General features: G+C 40.1%; 1 protein-coding gene across 2 annotated transcripts in view; it reads left to right on the plus strand.

The window, feature by feature from the left end:
• The first annotated feature begins 505 nt into the window (after positions 1–505).
• LOC116486051 (pituitary tumor-transforming gene 1 protein-interacting protein-like) overlaps positions 506–15709 on the plus strand; it is a 28415-nt gene continuing 13211 nt past the window's right edge. The window contains exons 1-5 of one of the 2 annotated variants that reach the window (XM_032181976.1): positions 506–711; positions 3183–3235; positions 6433–6541; positions 10493–10601; positions 14222–14287. In XM_032181976.1, the coding sequence (XP_032037867.1) occupies positions 612–711; positions 3183–3235; positions 6433–6541; positions 10493–10601; positions 14222–14287 (437 nt within the window). In that variant the 5' untranslated portion in view covers positions 506–611. Of the gene's footprint in view, positions 712–3182; positions 3236–6432; positions 6542–10492; positions 10602–14218; positions 14288–15709 lie in introns of both variants that reach the window. The other variant, XM_032181975.1, reaches the window with a different exon arrangement.

Consider the following 15709-nt stretch of genomic DNA (forward strand, 5'->3'; position numbering starts at 1 on the left):
TTTGGGTTGCATCTCCTTCATCCCCATCTCCTATCTCACAGCCCCATCCGGGTATTTTCTGGACCCTAACACACTTTAATGAGCACTACAAGCATCTGTAAGACCCCAGGAGTCACCAGTGAAAACTAACAACTCGTTAATAGCTTAAAATGAGAAGGCCACAGCAAATTTTCGTATTTCCCTCAACAACTTTATTCCCTTCTCCGGCCAACCCTGACTCGGGGCAACGCCTGTTCTCGTTGGCTCCTCGCAGCAACGTGACAGCAGGAGGCAGGAGCAACGGGTCATTCCGGAAAAAACAACTTAATTAATTAATTAAACCCAAAGCCTGGCGTATCAGAAATACGCATCAACGAATGCTGTGAGCCTTTCAAGCCGCAGCCCACAGAGGCGCCAGGTGCGCGGCTCATCGCCGGCAGCACGATCGGGGAGCTGCCGGGAGGAAGACAAGGAGCCCCCCGGCGGAAGGCACCACGCCTCACGGAAGGCGACATCCTTCCCCCGGCCTCTCCCCTTCCTTCTCCGGCTCGGCCCGGCCGCCTCAGCGCCGCCCTCAGGACCGCCCTTTCCCCGCCATCACCGGCGGCTCCCGGTGGGCGCGGGGCCGCGCCATGGCGGCGGGGCGCTGCTGGCTGCCGGCCTTGGCGCTGGTGTGGGGCTGCGCCGGGATGGCGGCCGCCGCCTTCACCACCGCCACCCCGCCGGTGCAGGGTAAGGACGGCCACAAGGCATGGGGGAGCCGCGGGGCTCGGGGTTTTTCTCTTTTCTCCATCCGGGGGCTCCCAGCCCAAGCAGGAGCCCCCCAGGCTGCTGCCCTCCGCCGCCTCGGGTCGGGCAGCCCGCCCCGAGGGGGTCGGGGGGTGCTCAGCGCTGCCCTGCTGCTCGGGGTGCGTGTGGGGGGATCTTCAGTTTGTTTGCCTTTAATAGATGTGACCAGAAAGGTACAGTACTTGCATTAAATTAGGGTATTGCAGATGGACCTTGACCAGTACTCTTAGAGCCCAGCTTGCGGGGGCTCCATTCTTTGAGGGTAAGGCTTACGAGTGATAAGAAATCTCCAGGTTTTGGGACAGCTGACTTGAGGCAGAAGAGAAAGGGAGCAGTCAGCCTCTCTCAGCTATTGGAGAGGAAGGGACCTGCTGGCAACTGGAAGCTAATCAGTTTCTTTCTAATAGCTGTGTGGGACATCAGCCAAGCTGAGGAGTTTGGTTTGAGCCAAAAATCGGGTTGCCTTGGCAGTCAGTCTGCTTAGGGGTGCCCTAGGATTGAACTTCTTGGGCGTTTTTATTTCTGTGTGAGGTTGGGAGGTTGCTCGTGACACAAAGTTTGTTGCTGGTATGGAAAAGGATCATATTATATAGAATTACAAATCCATATTGTACGGAAGGATTCAAGGGACTTTTAAGAAATGAAATGAGCAATCAGATTAAGTGAAAAACTTATTTTTTCAAACTTCCTGGAAGTTTGCCCATGGGAGATAAGAAGGGTTTAAGCTGAGACTGTGGGCAGGGAGCAAATTAACACAAACTGCCTAAGAACAGCCTTGGTGTAGGTGTGGAAGGGTTTCTGACTGAGTGGTTGTGCTGGTTTTAGAGGCGTAGTAGGGAGCTCCCTCCCCAAAGGGTCACTGATCCTAAGGTTATGTGGCAGTCCTTACTGTACAGTGGATGGTTTAAAGCCCTGTCTTCCTTACATAAATAAAAAACACAATAAAAAAAAATCTCTGTGTGCTACCTCCATGCCTATTGGAAAGGGGCTGTTCTATAAACAGGGCTTTATTGTCTGTGCTGTTAGGTTTTACCTGTATTTTGTGAAAGACCAGCCTTGTGCTGGAGCTGTGTTACGCTGGTCCTTGAGGACACCTCCTAGAAGGTGAGCTCACACAGGTCGTCATTTTACAACGGGTGCTCCAGTTACTGAAAACATAATTAGTTATAATTAACATACTACAATTCCTGTACATGTGGGCTGGATTCTGGTAATTTCCTAAAAATGTAGGAACAGTACTAGCTTTTTCCTATCTCCTTGTGAGAATATAATCCTCGTGAAGCTGTGGCTGACTCTGCAAGGTGCATTACATTAATGGAGCTGCTTTAGCAAAACTGATGTAGCTTATTGAAATAATTACGACACTTGGTAAACCAAGGTGGGCATGTAAAAATTAAATAAAGGGATAAAGGGAAATTTCATCTTAGATACTTAATGTTGACGTTATGTTAAAATAGAAGGAATGATTGTTCAACAAATGTTGGCTAAAATATAGTGCGAGTGATTGTTGGTAGCGGTGCTGTGGCTTATGCTTTTTTTTTTTCCCCCCCCGATAAAGACATCACAGTAGTCCCTTGAAATATTAGAGGGAGTCTGTCAGCTTTCTATGTTTGAGTCCAAACACGTCCAGGTTGCTTTTGTTTAATATGCTGGTACCCGTATTGCTTTTGCAAGGTGCATTGGAGGGCCTGAGTGTGTTCTCAGTTTGAGAGGTGTTTTTTTTTTTTTTTTTTCTGATGTTCTGCTCTTGAAGCGGACACTGACTGGTGGAAGACTTGTGTGCCTTGTAAGCTAAGGGACCTGGAGAAATACATAAAGCACAATTATACACTTTTTTCCTGGTTACTCATGGTAATATAACATTTTGTAACGGAGTACGTAAATCAAAGTCTGATTTTATTCTTTTTATATTTTGAGCCCCAGACTTTTGGTTATATTACTCTTATAGACTATGTGATATATGTCCGTAAGAAGGCAGTTGAAGATAAACAAGGTGAAAAGCTTTTTGATAAGGATCTAAGGGATGTTACATTACTTCATTTGGTGGTTCAGTTACTGAAAATGTAACCTAAATCACTGGTGATGTTGAACTGTGAGAACTTCAGCAGAGATACCGGGAGGCTCTTGGGTTGTGTTTCCCATGTTGTCCTTAAAGTAACAATCCTCTCTCGATGAGATGGCTTACCTGTACCTTCAATTCCAAAAGCATAAATTGTTTTCTATTTCAGAGGTCAAACCTGACTGCTTTTTATCTCTGTTTGCTACAGTTCTGGAATGAAAATACTGAGCTTTCATTACTTAATCAAAATTATTGCACATACCTAGTAGTGGGGGGACCCTAAATATTTCGTTAAATGTTTGACATTACTGAATAAAAGTAAATTATACCTGTGTGTGTTTTTTTTTTTCTCCAGCCTGTTCAGAGTTGTCCCATAGGTCCTGTGAAGAATGTCTAAAAAATGTTTCGGTAAGATTTTAAATATCTTGTTTTTTTGACTGATAAGAATGTGGTGATTTTTTTTTCCACTTAATTTTATATTGAGTTGTTGGGTTTTATTTGGCTGGTTGTTTCTTTTTTTGAGTTCTCTTAAAATGATGAAGCTAGTTGAACTACCCTTAATAACAGGAAATCCGGATCAGTTGGCTCTTGTCTGCCTTCAGTTGGTAAAAATTGTCTGTCTGATGTCCTTCTTCCCCTTGGAGCCACTGTGCTTCCTGTCTCCCAGGGTTACAGAGTGGCCCATGATTTGGTTGCTCAGGGTATTTCTCTGGAGAGGAGTGACCAAGCAGTACTTAGGCTTCCCCTTTCCATGAGTGCTCAGTGCTTGCACAGTGTAGTAGAGAAAGTTGCTGCTACTGGTTTGGATTCATTTTTCAAGCAGCATTGGTTAAATTTCCATCCTCTATGAGGGCTGGATGAACTGAATCCTATATGGATGAAATGCCTTGAATTTCTTGTATCCAGAATATGAGAGCTGACAAATTCAAGTAGGCAAGCTAGAAATGCCGTTTTCTAGAGATGCCCTGAGCACTAGCACTGTGTTCAGTTGAGGCAGACTGGTCAGTGCTTTGTAGCTGTTCAGACACTGTCCTCTCTGACTACGTGAGACTGAGTGCTTCGGACTGTTGTGCTAGATCACTGCTTTTTGTAGCAATGTGTTCAGATTTCCAATGAGATTGTGGTAACCTAGATATTTAAATCAATGGAATCGTATGCCATGCCCTTTGCTCAAAACCTTATAGCTACACAATAAGGGTTGTGATAAGTATCCAAATGTGTCTGTCACTGCAGTGCAGAAGAAAACTCCTATGTTTACAGTGAGAGTGTTTCAAATTCTAACTTCAGATGTCACTGAAAATTAAATGCTGCAGGAGTCTTGAAGTTATGTGTAAGTTACCGCAGGACTTTAAGGGAAAAATGCAAATTGTGTTGTGATGTAGCCATTGACTATGTGCTGCTAGACCTCTATTTGTCATCATAAGCCTGGCATACCGTAAAGAACTCTTAATCCTCAAAAACACAAACTAGGAAACATGAAATGTGTGTTATTAAAGGTTAAATGTTCGTCACTACCACTGGTGTGCCTGTCACTCCAAATAGGTGCTGCAGCTGATGCCTGTAGGTGCTGTGACTGGCGTTATGAGCACTGCTTTTATTAACCTGAGAACTGCGTGCTCACCTTGTGAGCAGAATAAATCCTTCAGGTGTGCACTGAAGATGCTAACAGAGTTACAGATACATTATTCTCAGAATCTGTCAAACCAGCGACAGAGTCCAGGCTTGTTCTGATGGCTGAATGACGGATGACTCAGGGCAACTGCTGCAATAGCATCAGTGTTAACCTTGAGGAGGTAACTCTAGACTTGATTCAGACAATTCATGCATACATTTAAAGAAAAAAAGGCTATAAATAAAGCCATTAGCATTTGTGTAAGCAATATGAAAACAAAGGATTGCTGAAATTACCTTAACTGCCTCAGTAGATGAAATTATCAACTGATGATAATGTAGACAGTAGCAGCAGATAAAAATTAAAATTAAACTTTTGGTGAATAGATAAAAGTAATTCCAAGCAAACCATAAAATGTTACCATTTAGTTCAGTTAAATAGAATTTTGATTCAAAGATTCAAAAGATCAGATTTTTTTTTAATTATAATTGGGTTGGTCCTTAGAGTTGATTGATACCAACTTTCTTGTGTTTTTTATCAAGAAGTTCTGAGCGCTTGGTACTTTTATGGAGATGCTGTTGTGTTTGATTTTATCTTTAAGGTACTGTTTTGTAAGGAATAACATATAAAGGTTTTGGTAAGAGCTTTAGAATCCTGAAATACTACTTTAATGTGCAAATAGCTATTGCTTAATGTCTTGAGATTTTTCGCTTTGTGTGATACTCTGCTTCATTTGATTTGCTTTTAAATAAGATATTTTTAGCCTGCCTTTGTGGGTTGTGTAGAGAGGAATCAAAGTTAAGGAAATGTTTTGCCCCTGGGTGTTTAGGCTTTTTTAAAGTCAATTTTGATAATTGGATCAATTTTTAGTGTCAGGAATAAGTCAACTGAAATATTTCCTTACTTCAACCTCTGCACTGGTTAGTAGCAGCATCAGCTATTACCTGTAGGGCTACGGACCTTTCTAATAGAGTTGTCTGTAGAAGTCTCTGTTACAGGGATACAGCTGGCCTTTTATGCAGGGTGCTACTGACGGTGAATATTGTGAGGTCATCTGGTACAGCCTCCTACTGGACACAGGGTGACCACTGCATTCAAACCAAGTTTAACAGTGACTTCCAGTCTATTAGTATTGTTATTTTTGAGCTGCTAGTTTTTGTTATTAAATAGCCAGGCCAACAAAAATAAGCATGGTCTGAGCTAACATTGTTAGACACATTTTAACAATGTCTGTGTCTCAGTCTACCAGCTACAGCATGTGAATACATTGGTTTTGCTCCTTTCCTCGCTCTTTGCAAGAGAACAGAATCCACTATAAAGGGGTTCTTTTGTATTTAACATTTTGTAACTCTTGAGAGCAAGATAACTCTTTTTATGCAACTGAGGATGTGTGAGAGATGTTCTTGATAGTCTGGTTAGATAAAGCACAGTTTCTGCATGAGCTTTGTCTGTAATGAATCCTACAAAACCCCATTCTGTCAAGGATTCCTTTTACTCTTATCTAGAACTTATTAATGCGTTGTATTTTTTTTTTTATCTTACTGCAAAAATTTCTGTAGAACTGTAAAAGTTCTTTATGGCTTTATTTCTGTTGGTAGCCAAATATAGGGCTGAAGTAAGATTCTAAGTGTGTTTTGTATTCCTCAGAGATACTGCTGGCTTTAAAATTTTGAATGGTTGGGTTTGGGGTATTGTAATTTTTGTTAACTTCAGTAATTCTAAACCCAAAGCCGTTTGTGCACTGAGTACCTTGGATTGTCCACAGATATTTTCAGGTTAGTGTATATATTTATTAATATTTATTACCTAAAGGTACAAAATTCAAATTGGGCTTACTTTGGAATTGTACCAAACTTTTGTAGGTTTCATGTTACTAAGTGCTATCAATGCATCTATATGATATTGTACATACTTAAAAATATTTTCTGTGGAGAGGAGCACTAGATTGTAAACTGTTTTCTGAAGATCAATAATTTTTCTTTTTTTTTCACAGTGCCTTTGGTGTTACACCAACAACACCTGTATCGATTATCCTGTAAGAAGCATTCTTCCATCATCTTCATTATGCTCACTCTCAAATGCTCGATGGGGAGTTTGCTGGAGTAGGTACTAATTTTACTTTTGCTGTAGAGAGAGAGATTTGAGTATGTTTAGTCTAAAATGCAACTACCACTTACTGATAACTTGGTTGGAGGGTTGGGGGAAAGCAGTAGTTATGATTTGGGGTGGGAGGCTAGCAGGGAGATAAGCAAAGTAAATTGCTCACCACCTCCCACAGGCAGACTGATGCCCAGCCAGTCTCTAAAAAGTAGACACCATGGAAAACAGAACACCTCCTGCCTATCCACCTGCTGCTGACATCTTCTTCCTCTACCTCATTTTTTTTATTGCTGACTGTGGCATTGCACAGTATAGAATATCCCTGTGGTCACTTCAGGTCAGATGTTCCAGCAGTGCCCTGCTCTCGGTGTTTTGCCCACCACCAACCTATTCACTGCAGGGGGAGCAAAGTCAGAAAAAGAGCAGCCTTGATGTTGAGCAAGCACTGTGCATCGGTAGCCAAAACACTGGTGTGTTACCAGTGCTGCTGTAGCCACAGATCCAAAAGCCATATGGGCTGCTAGGAAGGGAGTTAACTCCATCCTAGCCCGTAGAGGAAGACATCTGTGCTGTGTCCTTTTGCAAAGCAGTGATCGCACTTCTTTACAGACAGAAAGGGTGCTCTTATCAGTTTACTTTTGTTAGAGAAGGGATTTCTGGCTTGGATATGGATTATGTTTCTAGATTCAATGTAGCTTAAACACAGAATGAAAACATTGTATTGAAGGACATTCTCAGCAGAAAAAGAGTGTAAATAAATAAACCAACCAATAAAATTTACAGACAAATTTGCATTTCCTTAATATATTTTTACATATCCTATGCAGCAGCATATAGTCTTATTGAGAGTATCCTCTTCAGGTATAGTAGGAAACTTAATTTCCCATGAGGGTGCTGGGCTTATTTTTTCCTTTCTGTGAATAAAATGAAGAGCCAGGCATTGGCTCAGTGTTGCTGCAACTATTGCAGCAATAGTGTTGAATATTGCAGCTCTCAAAATTCAAAAACAAACGACTGGCTTCCAGTTGCAATTTTATATGGAATAAGACATGTTGAAAGATTGTTAACCAGCAGTGAAGAAAAAAAAAGGTATGGAAGCAAAATAATACAAATTAGCTTAATTGCTTTGTTTTTCATAAACGATAAGCAAAGAAATAGCTGAGACAGGAAAGCAGACTGGATACTGACAACTTTATTGTGCACTTAGTAACTTCAAATTACTTTTTGCTTCAATTAAATGGCAATTAAAAATATAAATAGTATACTTTATTTTCTTAATGGAGATGAAACCATATTTAGAACACCGAACAAATTTAGTTGCTTATAACTTAGAGGAGTAACAGAATGAGAGAAGTAATGTGGTGAAATGTTTTCATATGAAAATGTGTAGGTTCAGGAACTATATATTAAACTGTATTATAAACCATAGCCAGTAAATTACAGTGCACAAGCAAAAATTTGCCCAGAGAAGCTGTGGATAGCCCACCCCTGGGTTCCAGGCCACGTTGGATGAGGCTTTGAGCAACCTGCTCTGGTGAGAGGTGTCCCTGCCCATGGCGGGGAGAGGGATGGAACTCAGTGATCCTTAAGGTTGCTTCCAGCCCAAAGCATTCTGTGATTCTATGAAATGTTTACAACATTTTTCTATGGAACAAAATTGAAGTTGTAAGTTGGAGTTTATGCATCTTCATAGTTGCTTTGATGCTTTAATCTGCTTTAAGCTGTTCATTAGGTTTGGGACACTACAAATATACTTTATCACGTTCATGTTTGTCACCCCAGACAAATAATGATTGTTATGTGTCCTGTTCTGAGGAATCCATAATGTAAATAAAGAGCACAAACTACTGGGGAAGTATTGTAACTGATTCTAGGCAAGGATTATGAAACAAATTAAGATTGCATTTAATTTTGTATATGTAAAGTAAAGGAATCTACAGTTAGAGCATCCAACCTTTTCTGTATGCTTACATCCCATGATTATTTTTTTTATATTGAATTATTTTGAAAGATCTTTGTAAAACACTAGCAGAACTTTTTTTTTCTTTAATCAAAATTCATATTGTTTGGGGCCCGCAATATGTTGAGGCTTCTATCTTAAACTGTGTACATTATATGTAAGCAGTACACAAGAAAATGAGATAAAATTTTAAAGCTGTTTTAGTGTTTAGAGTATACATACAATAATTCTTTATTGTTAATAGAATTGCATGCTACTCGATTTGGCTGCGTGTTGTCATATATCACATAAAAATGACTTGAGTTTTATTATCGAGGATGGTCTTATTGGCAGGGCTCATGAAGTAGTTGTGGGCTCATAAAGCTATAGCGGGATTTGGGGTATCTAAATCTGAATGTCTCTTGCTTGTGGAATGAGCCATCATGGTTTAGGGGAATAAACAGTGAAGTTGTTGACGTGGTGCAGTAAAAAGGTTGCTAACACTACAGATTGCTGCTCGTGAATAGGAGTTCATCTTTTATTTGTGTGCGGCACTGTTATGATAATACTTGAAAACTTTGCGTGGTTCTTCTGTCAGTATTTTTAAAGGATGTTGAGAAAGAGAGGGTTCATGTGAGGATGACAAATCATGATTTAAAAGCTGGAACAATGATTCACAGTTTCTTATAGGGTGTAATCAGTCTCCCTACAAAAAAAAAAGATGTTGAGAGGAGACTTGGTTAATGTATTACTACTGAGAAAAGGTAGGTCTTAAAGGTGTTTTTAGAATGCAAGAGGTAGATACAGAACCAAATTCAATGACTGCAGGATCAAACTGGGGAATACTCTCCAAGTCATATGCTGTGCTTCAGTGTGATTTGACTGTTAAAAGAAACTACTAGAAAACTGGTAGGTTGTCCATCGTACCATCTTCGAGGCTGGGATCTAATCTTTCGCAAGATCTGTGAAAGATGCGTGTCAGTTAGACACAAGTTGGTGAGGTCAGTGGAGAAGTAACTCTCGCTTATGCATGTGGTCAGAGAGGGCAGACTTTTTCAGAAAAAGTCATTTTCTGAATTTGAGTTGCTCATCACTAGTACCCCAAAGCAGTAAAAGCTAGAAGTAGCATGTGCAGCTGCTTTTTATGGCAGCATAAGGCTGCTGAATTTTGGCAGAATTCAGAGGGGAGAAGTGAAGCTTTGCTGCCACCCCATCATGCTTTGAAATAGCAAGAGAGTGTGGGGTGGAGGTATTTCTGTTTTTAATCTCTGTTGCTAGAACCTCCCTTAGTCACTTCATTTTACGCCCTTTAAATAGCTCCCCAGAGCTGTGTCCATTGCTTTGCTTATGTTTTCTGTGTTTGTTTGCTTCTCTGGATGTGTTCTCCAGAACTACAGATTTCTGACTTCTTTTATGAATGCAGTCCTGTCTCAATTTAGACCAGATATAGTTGTTAGAGCATACATGTATGCTGTTAAAATAATAACTCCTGTCCATGTGTTAATTGCTCTTTGGATGTAGGAAATGACTTAGGTAGTGTGGAGTGGTTTTTTTTGTTGTTGGGCTCCTTCAAATCCCCTGCCTGATACTGTCATATCATTTGATTTTGCTCTTTCTCTCCCTGCTGCCTGTAGTGTATACACAGTAATGCTGCACCTACATGACTTTTTGTTCACCCTGTACAGAGGCTGAGGTAGCAACTGGGGGACAAAACTGTGGAACTTCACCAGAAGACTTATGTAATACAAAGTGTTACAGAATGAATGTTTAATAACTTCTTGTATGTAAAGAGCAGCTTGTTTTACTGTTTTCTCGGTGCAGATCATGCATAGTACCTAAATTCTAATGATATGCTGAGTTTTAATTGGGGTGATTACACAGAGTTGTGACTTGGGATTTTTGTACATAAAGCTAATAAAAAAATGGGAGGGGTTTGGGAAAGAGTGGAATAATTATTGGAAAGGTAAATGTTAATGCTGGAGTCTAACAAGTTGAATGTATTCATATCTTTCAGTAAACTTTGAGGCTTTGATCATTGCCATAGCTGTAATAGCTGGACTCATTCTGGTGTCCATAGCCGTCTGTTGCTGTTACTGCTGTTACTGCAGAAAGCGTTCCAAGAGGTATTTATTTGTGTATTTATTTGTTTCCTTTACTAACTTTGGGTGCTGGTTTCCCCTACCTGCCAACCTGCCATTCTACTTTCCAACATACTAAGTCTTTTAATTTGGCAGTTAGTTATGATAACTTTGTATTTGTTTGAAAAAGACAACAGAAAGGAGGGGTTTAGTGACATGAGTGATTCTGAAAATGATGCTGGAAGGATGGTGAAGTGATGTTAGGGGCAGAATTACAGACATGTTTTTTAAATAAGCTATTGCTTTACAATTCTATGTTTTATATTTCCTTGTTAAGACCAGACATGAAATATTTGTATGGCTAAATAAATACTTGTTTCTTGTGATAACAGAATGGATGACTTCTTTTAAGGCAAGCTCATGGTACAGCAAAAAGGTGGGGAACATGTAACAGAGCAACATCCTAGTGTTTGGTGGTCATGCTTCAAAGTTCGCTTCAGGGTCTGTCAGCACGCTATCAGTATCTAAGTGTGTTTGCCTGGTCAATGAAATATTCTAAATGTAAGATGATAATTCTTTGCTCTAAGATACTAAGGAGGACTGACTTATTTTCAAGTAAAGTAATACTGCAAAAATTAAATGTCTTTTAGATCTTGGAGGACTTGTAAAACTTTTCTACTGGTGTACTTATTTGATTGGCTGATGTCCCTCAAAGTGGGGGTGAAACAGTTGATGAGCAGCTTAAACACAGGCTCAGTGCTGCCATCTGAAGTTATCAGTGCTTATTTCATAACAAAACACCTGAAAAGCTATGTTTATTGCTACAGCACAATGTTCTCCTCTGCATTGGTGAAGTTCTAGGCTTTTGGGCAGGGTAATTTCAGCTAGCTCTGTACCCTTCATGCTTCAGCACTTCTCATGTGAACAAAATGCGGGCCTTATTTCTTGGTCTGAAATGATTTTGGCACTATTTCAAGTACTTCTAATTCATTTTTCTTGTTGGATTCTTTTTTTTTTTTTTTATAATTTATGCAGTCATGCAGTGGCTTTTTTCAAGCCACTGAAAAATGGTACACTGGCTTTCAAGGAAAAGAAAAAAAAATTGTCAAAAAAAAAGAAAAAAAAATTGTAATTCCCTTCTCTTTTCCGTGAGGAAGATGCATGTACCTGTTTTCCTGGTAGATTGGTTCATCTTAGTGCAAATCCATCCTAGTGCAAAAATTGGTGGCTCTTTAGCCCTGTGCTGATAAGCCTCGAAGACTGTTTTAGATTTTTTGTAAGATCTGCCAACTTCCTCTCAGAAGAGCTGTATTGGTTCCAGTGGCTGACATGCCAACAAACAGAGCTTGATTCCTGCACAAAAAGAGATTTGTGTCAGACCTCAGTGTTACTAGCTAAGTCGTCAATCACTGCTGTAACATCTAATTCTAAATATAGAGGGGTAGTTGAGAGTTGGTTTATGTCAGGGCTCCAGAGGTGTCAAGCTTAATCTTCTGACACTTAAAAGCTGTAAAGGTCTTGTCAAAGTGGGGTCCAGATTATTTCAGGAAGACCCAGAATGTATTATTACGCTGAAACCTGAGATATTACTGGCTCTCAACCCACTCATTCCCAGCAGGAATTCTTTTGCTTTCTGATTCCTTAGGTCTGGGAACTCTTCTTCCACAGAGAACAAAACCAAAACAAAACACCAACAACTTTATACTTTTAAAAATTAGAAAAAGGAAAATTTGTAAAAGGGTAGTATAAGATCTGCTTTATTGTTTTTGATCTATCTTCTCATCTCTCAGGTATAACCTTGTTTGGCAGAAGCATTAGTGTTCCTTTGGAGAATTTACAAGCTGTAAGAATTTATTAGCATTCAGATGACAAACTCGTTCGTTTTTCTTGAACAAGGAATATTTAGAAGCATTAATGCCCACATTAATGATGTAGTTGGCTCACCTGGTTCCATCCCTACCACAGAAATCCTAGGACTATTGATGCATTGTTTCAGTTCATTATTTTTTATCCTTCATTTGGATTTTGAGTCTGGTTCCGTGTACTTGCAATATAATTAATTGCAGAACTGTAATAAACAGACTCTCATTGATGACTTCAGGATATTAAAAAAAAAAAAGTGGTTGTTAATTCCAGATTTTCTGACTTTGAGGAAAAACTCAATTCCCTTGCAGTATCTAGAATCAGGTGTAATTTTATGTGCTTTCTTGTTATGGAAAAGAAATACATTTTTTGAATCCTATACCATTGTTTCGCTGATTTGTTGGTTTTGTATTTTGCAACACTAAGATGAAGTGAGACAATTGCATAGTTAAAAGATACCAGCGTCTCCAGTGAAGTAGTTTTGCAGAAGGATGCCCAAGAATGAAAGCTGCTGGTCTTCCAGGACATGCAAAAATGGGGAATTAATTAGTCAAACAAAAGGATGCCTTTCTAGTAAAGGTGCATCTGTTTCTTGCTGCTAATACCCGCTTGTCCCCCAGACTTTTTAACTCTTCAAGTGGAAACAAAAATGAAGGGACTAGAACATTTGTACATGAAACGTTTATGTGCGTTCTGAATTACTGGCTTGCATTTAAACAGCTAACATGTTCAAATACATGATTGAGCAGATGGAAAATTTGAGTTTGGTTTACAGTTCTTATCTGTTAAAACATTACATGTGCTGTAATTAACCACTGGATGTCACTCTTGCTTAACTTGTGTGCTGGTTGTTGCAGATGTGTGGTACTAGAGCTGTCTATTAGCAGGTGTGTTAATAGTGTAAATATTTAAATCAGACATCTTCAGAGAGTGTATTTAGTTCTGAAAAATTAACAATTTCTGGAGAATCATGGCAGGTGTCCATTCACAAATCCTGAGGAATTGACATTTAATTCTGTCAGAAACAAATAGCAGACAAATATTGTTTGGCACGTGTTTTAGAGTTCTGCAACTCTCATGTGGCACCTCTGATGAATAAGTGAAGCTGAGCTTTCTCAAAAGCAAGTCACAAACCTTTCCTTAAGGCAGGCAAAGGCTGTATGTTGCAGCTCTTACTGTGCTATGTAGCTTAAGAGCACGCATTCAGTAGAGCATATCTGCACCTGCACAGCTCAGCTCTACCATGTAGACTCAGCGTTTCCCAGAGTCATGCAGCAGTTGCACTCAGGTAAATTCTTGCTTACTCCATAACAAGGCAGGCAGCTGCCAAGACAGTTCATGCAGACCGCTTTCCTGGGGCCAACTTGGGATTGGATAGTGATGGTTGTTGGGAAAGATAAATAGTTCTGGCACTGAAGTCTTATGAACCATCAATCTTTGAAGGTGCAACAATGAACTTAACTGTGTGTGTAGTAGGCTTACTCTAAATGGGGTGTGACACGTGGGGAAAATGGCAAGCAGGAGAAGTCTGCGATGTGTCCTTCAGAGGCTTTAAATTGTCCTGTGGAGTTGGAATGGCACATTGGAAATGGTACAGTGGGTGAAATGTTTGGGTGTAATAAAATTGTGAAAGGGTAATTGTACTTTTTTTCAATTATACAGCAATGAAGTTATACATCGCTGTGAAGAAGTCTCAGATCAGACTATAAACACTTTTCAAAAATAAGTGTCAACACTGTCTAGCACTAAAATTTGTTTTTTTCTCCTCTTCTGTTTTCCTTCTCTTGTTATTCTTCTAGTAGACGAGATGACGAAGAGGAACAGTTAGCTAGAAAGAGAGAGGAGCGAAGACTACAGTCTCTTCAGAGGTAAGTTTTGGCAGCTCGATATATAGCCACTTCTTGGTAATACAGGAGTATTCTGCCCTTCTAAGGAATACACAGAGCACTAAGCAAAAAGTCCAATAGCTATTGTGAACTTTGGCATGATAGTGGATTTTTACAGAACTGGGCTCAATGTGAGATTTGTAAACCTGGTTAGGAGACTGCATTTCCATGGCTTAACAGGTGCCTCTGAGTTAGATATCGTGAATTTTGCTCAGGAAATGGAAAACTTTGCGTCAGGTCTCGTTTTAGACTTAGTCCCGCGTTGCCATTTCTGTTAAAGCTGTGTAGAAATAACCAAGAGTAATGGTGCTACAGAGTCATCCCTGGTACAGCGCTGTTCGGTGAGAACAGCATCTCTCCAGGTGAAGGATTTTATTACTTTAGTTCTCAAGTGACTGTTCAGGCTTTTACATTGTTTTTTAGATAAACAGTTCTTATAGGTAAGATCGTGATACATGGTACCTACCTAGCCTATGTACATCTTGAATCATAATTCCTTTTGAAGTCTTTATTTTGGAGATTGACAGTGGATTAGCTTCAGCAAGTTAAGAGGAGAGTCCTAACCCAACTAATGCTAGGCTTGGAGCTGTCAGGTGCGGGTCTAAGTCTGTAGAGACTTGGAAAGGAAATTGATCCTAAGTTGCTGCTTCCTGGTTATGTTTGCTAAATACTTGGTGGCCGTATAGCAGGTGAGCTCCTTTGCTGCTGTTGCTGTTTTCTCCTGAACTCAGATTCATTTTTCGTGAGTAGGGACTGCAAGGGGCAAAGGTGTGCTTCCAGTTGACTCCACTCAGGGAACTTTTGGATGGAAGCATTAAGTTTCTCATGCAGAAATACTCCTTTCTTTTGACACCTTAATGTGGAGCATGTTGCAACAGCAGTGTGATTGCTCTAGTAAATTCTGAATTCTCAAGCTCATCTGAGACACTGCTGTAACAGGGTGTATGTCCATGGGACCAGCCCTCACAGCTGATCTAGCAGCGATGACTAGCTTAACAATTTATTGTAACATGGGACTGGCTCCCATTTGATGCTAGTCACGTGCTTTTCCATAAATATATGGAAAAAGGGCTTTTTCCATATATTCATATCCTTCTTTCCTTCTGTTGTGTCATCTTTTGCCTCATTTTGAAACAGATGTGTCAATCTGTGGTCGTAGTTCTCCTGAAATGCTGCCACGTACAGTTCTCTTAGCACTAGTCCTTCCTATTAGTCATTGATAGTTTCCTGCCCTCAAAAAAAGGCATTCACCAAGTGAAACATTCCAGGAAGTGTTAATTCACAGGTAGCCATCTATTCTTGTTTTCTTGTTAGCTCATATCACTCTTTAAATATGTGAGACAGTGAGAGTACAGGTGTCCAGTGCCGCCTTGCTGCAAACATTTATGACGGCCTTTGTCTATT

Source organism: Aythya fuligula, chromosome 2 (genome assembly GCF_009819795.1).
Source record: "Aythya fuligula isolate bAytFul2 chromosome 2, bAytFul2.pri, whole genome shotgun sequence".
Taxonomy (NCBI): Eukaryota; Metazoa; Chordata; class Aves; order Anseriformes; family Anatidae; genus Aythya; species Aythya fuligula.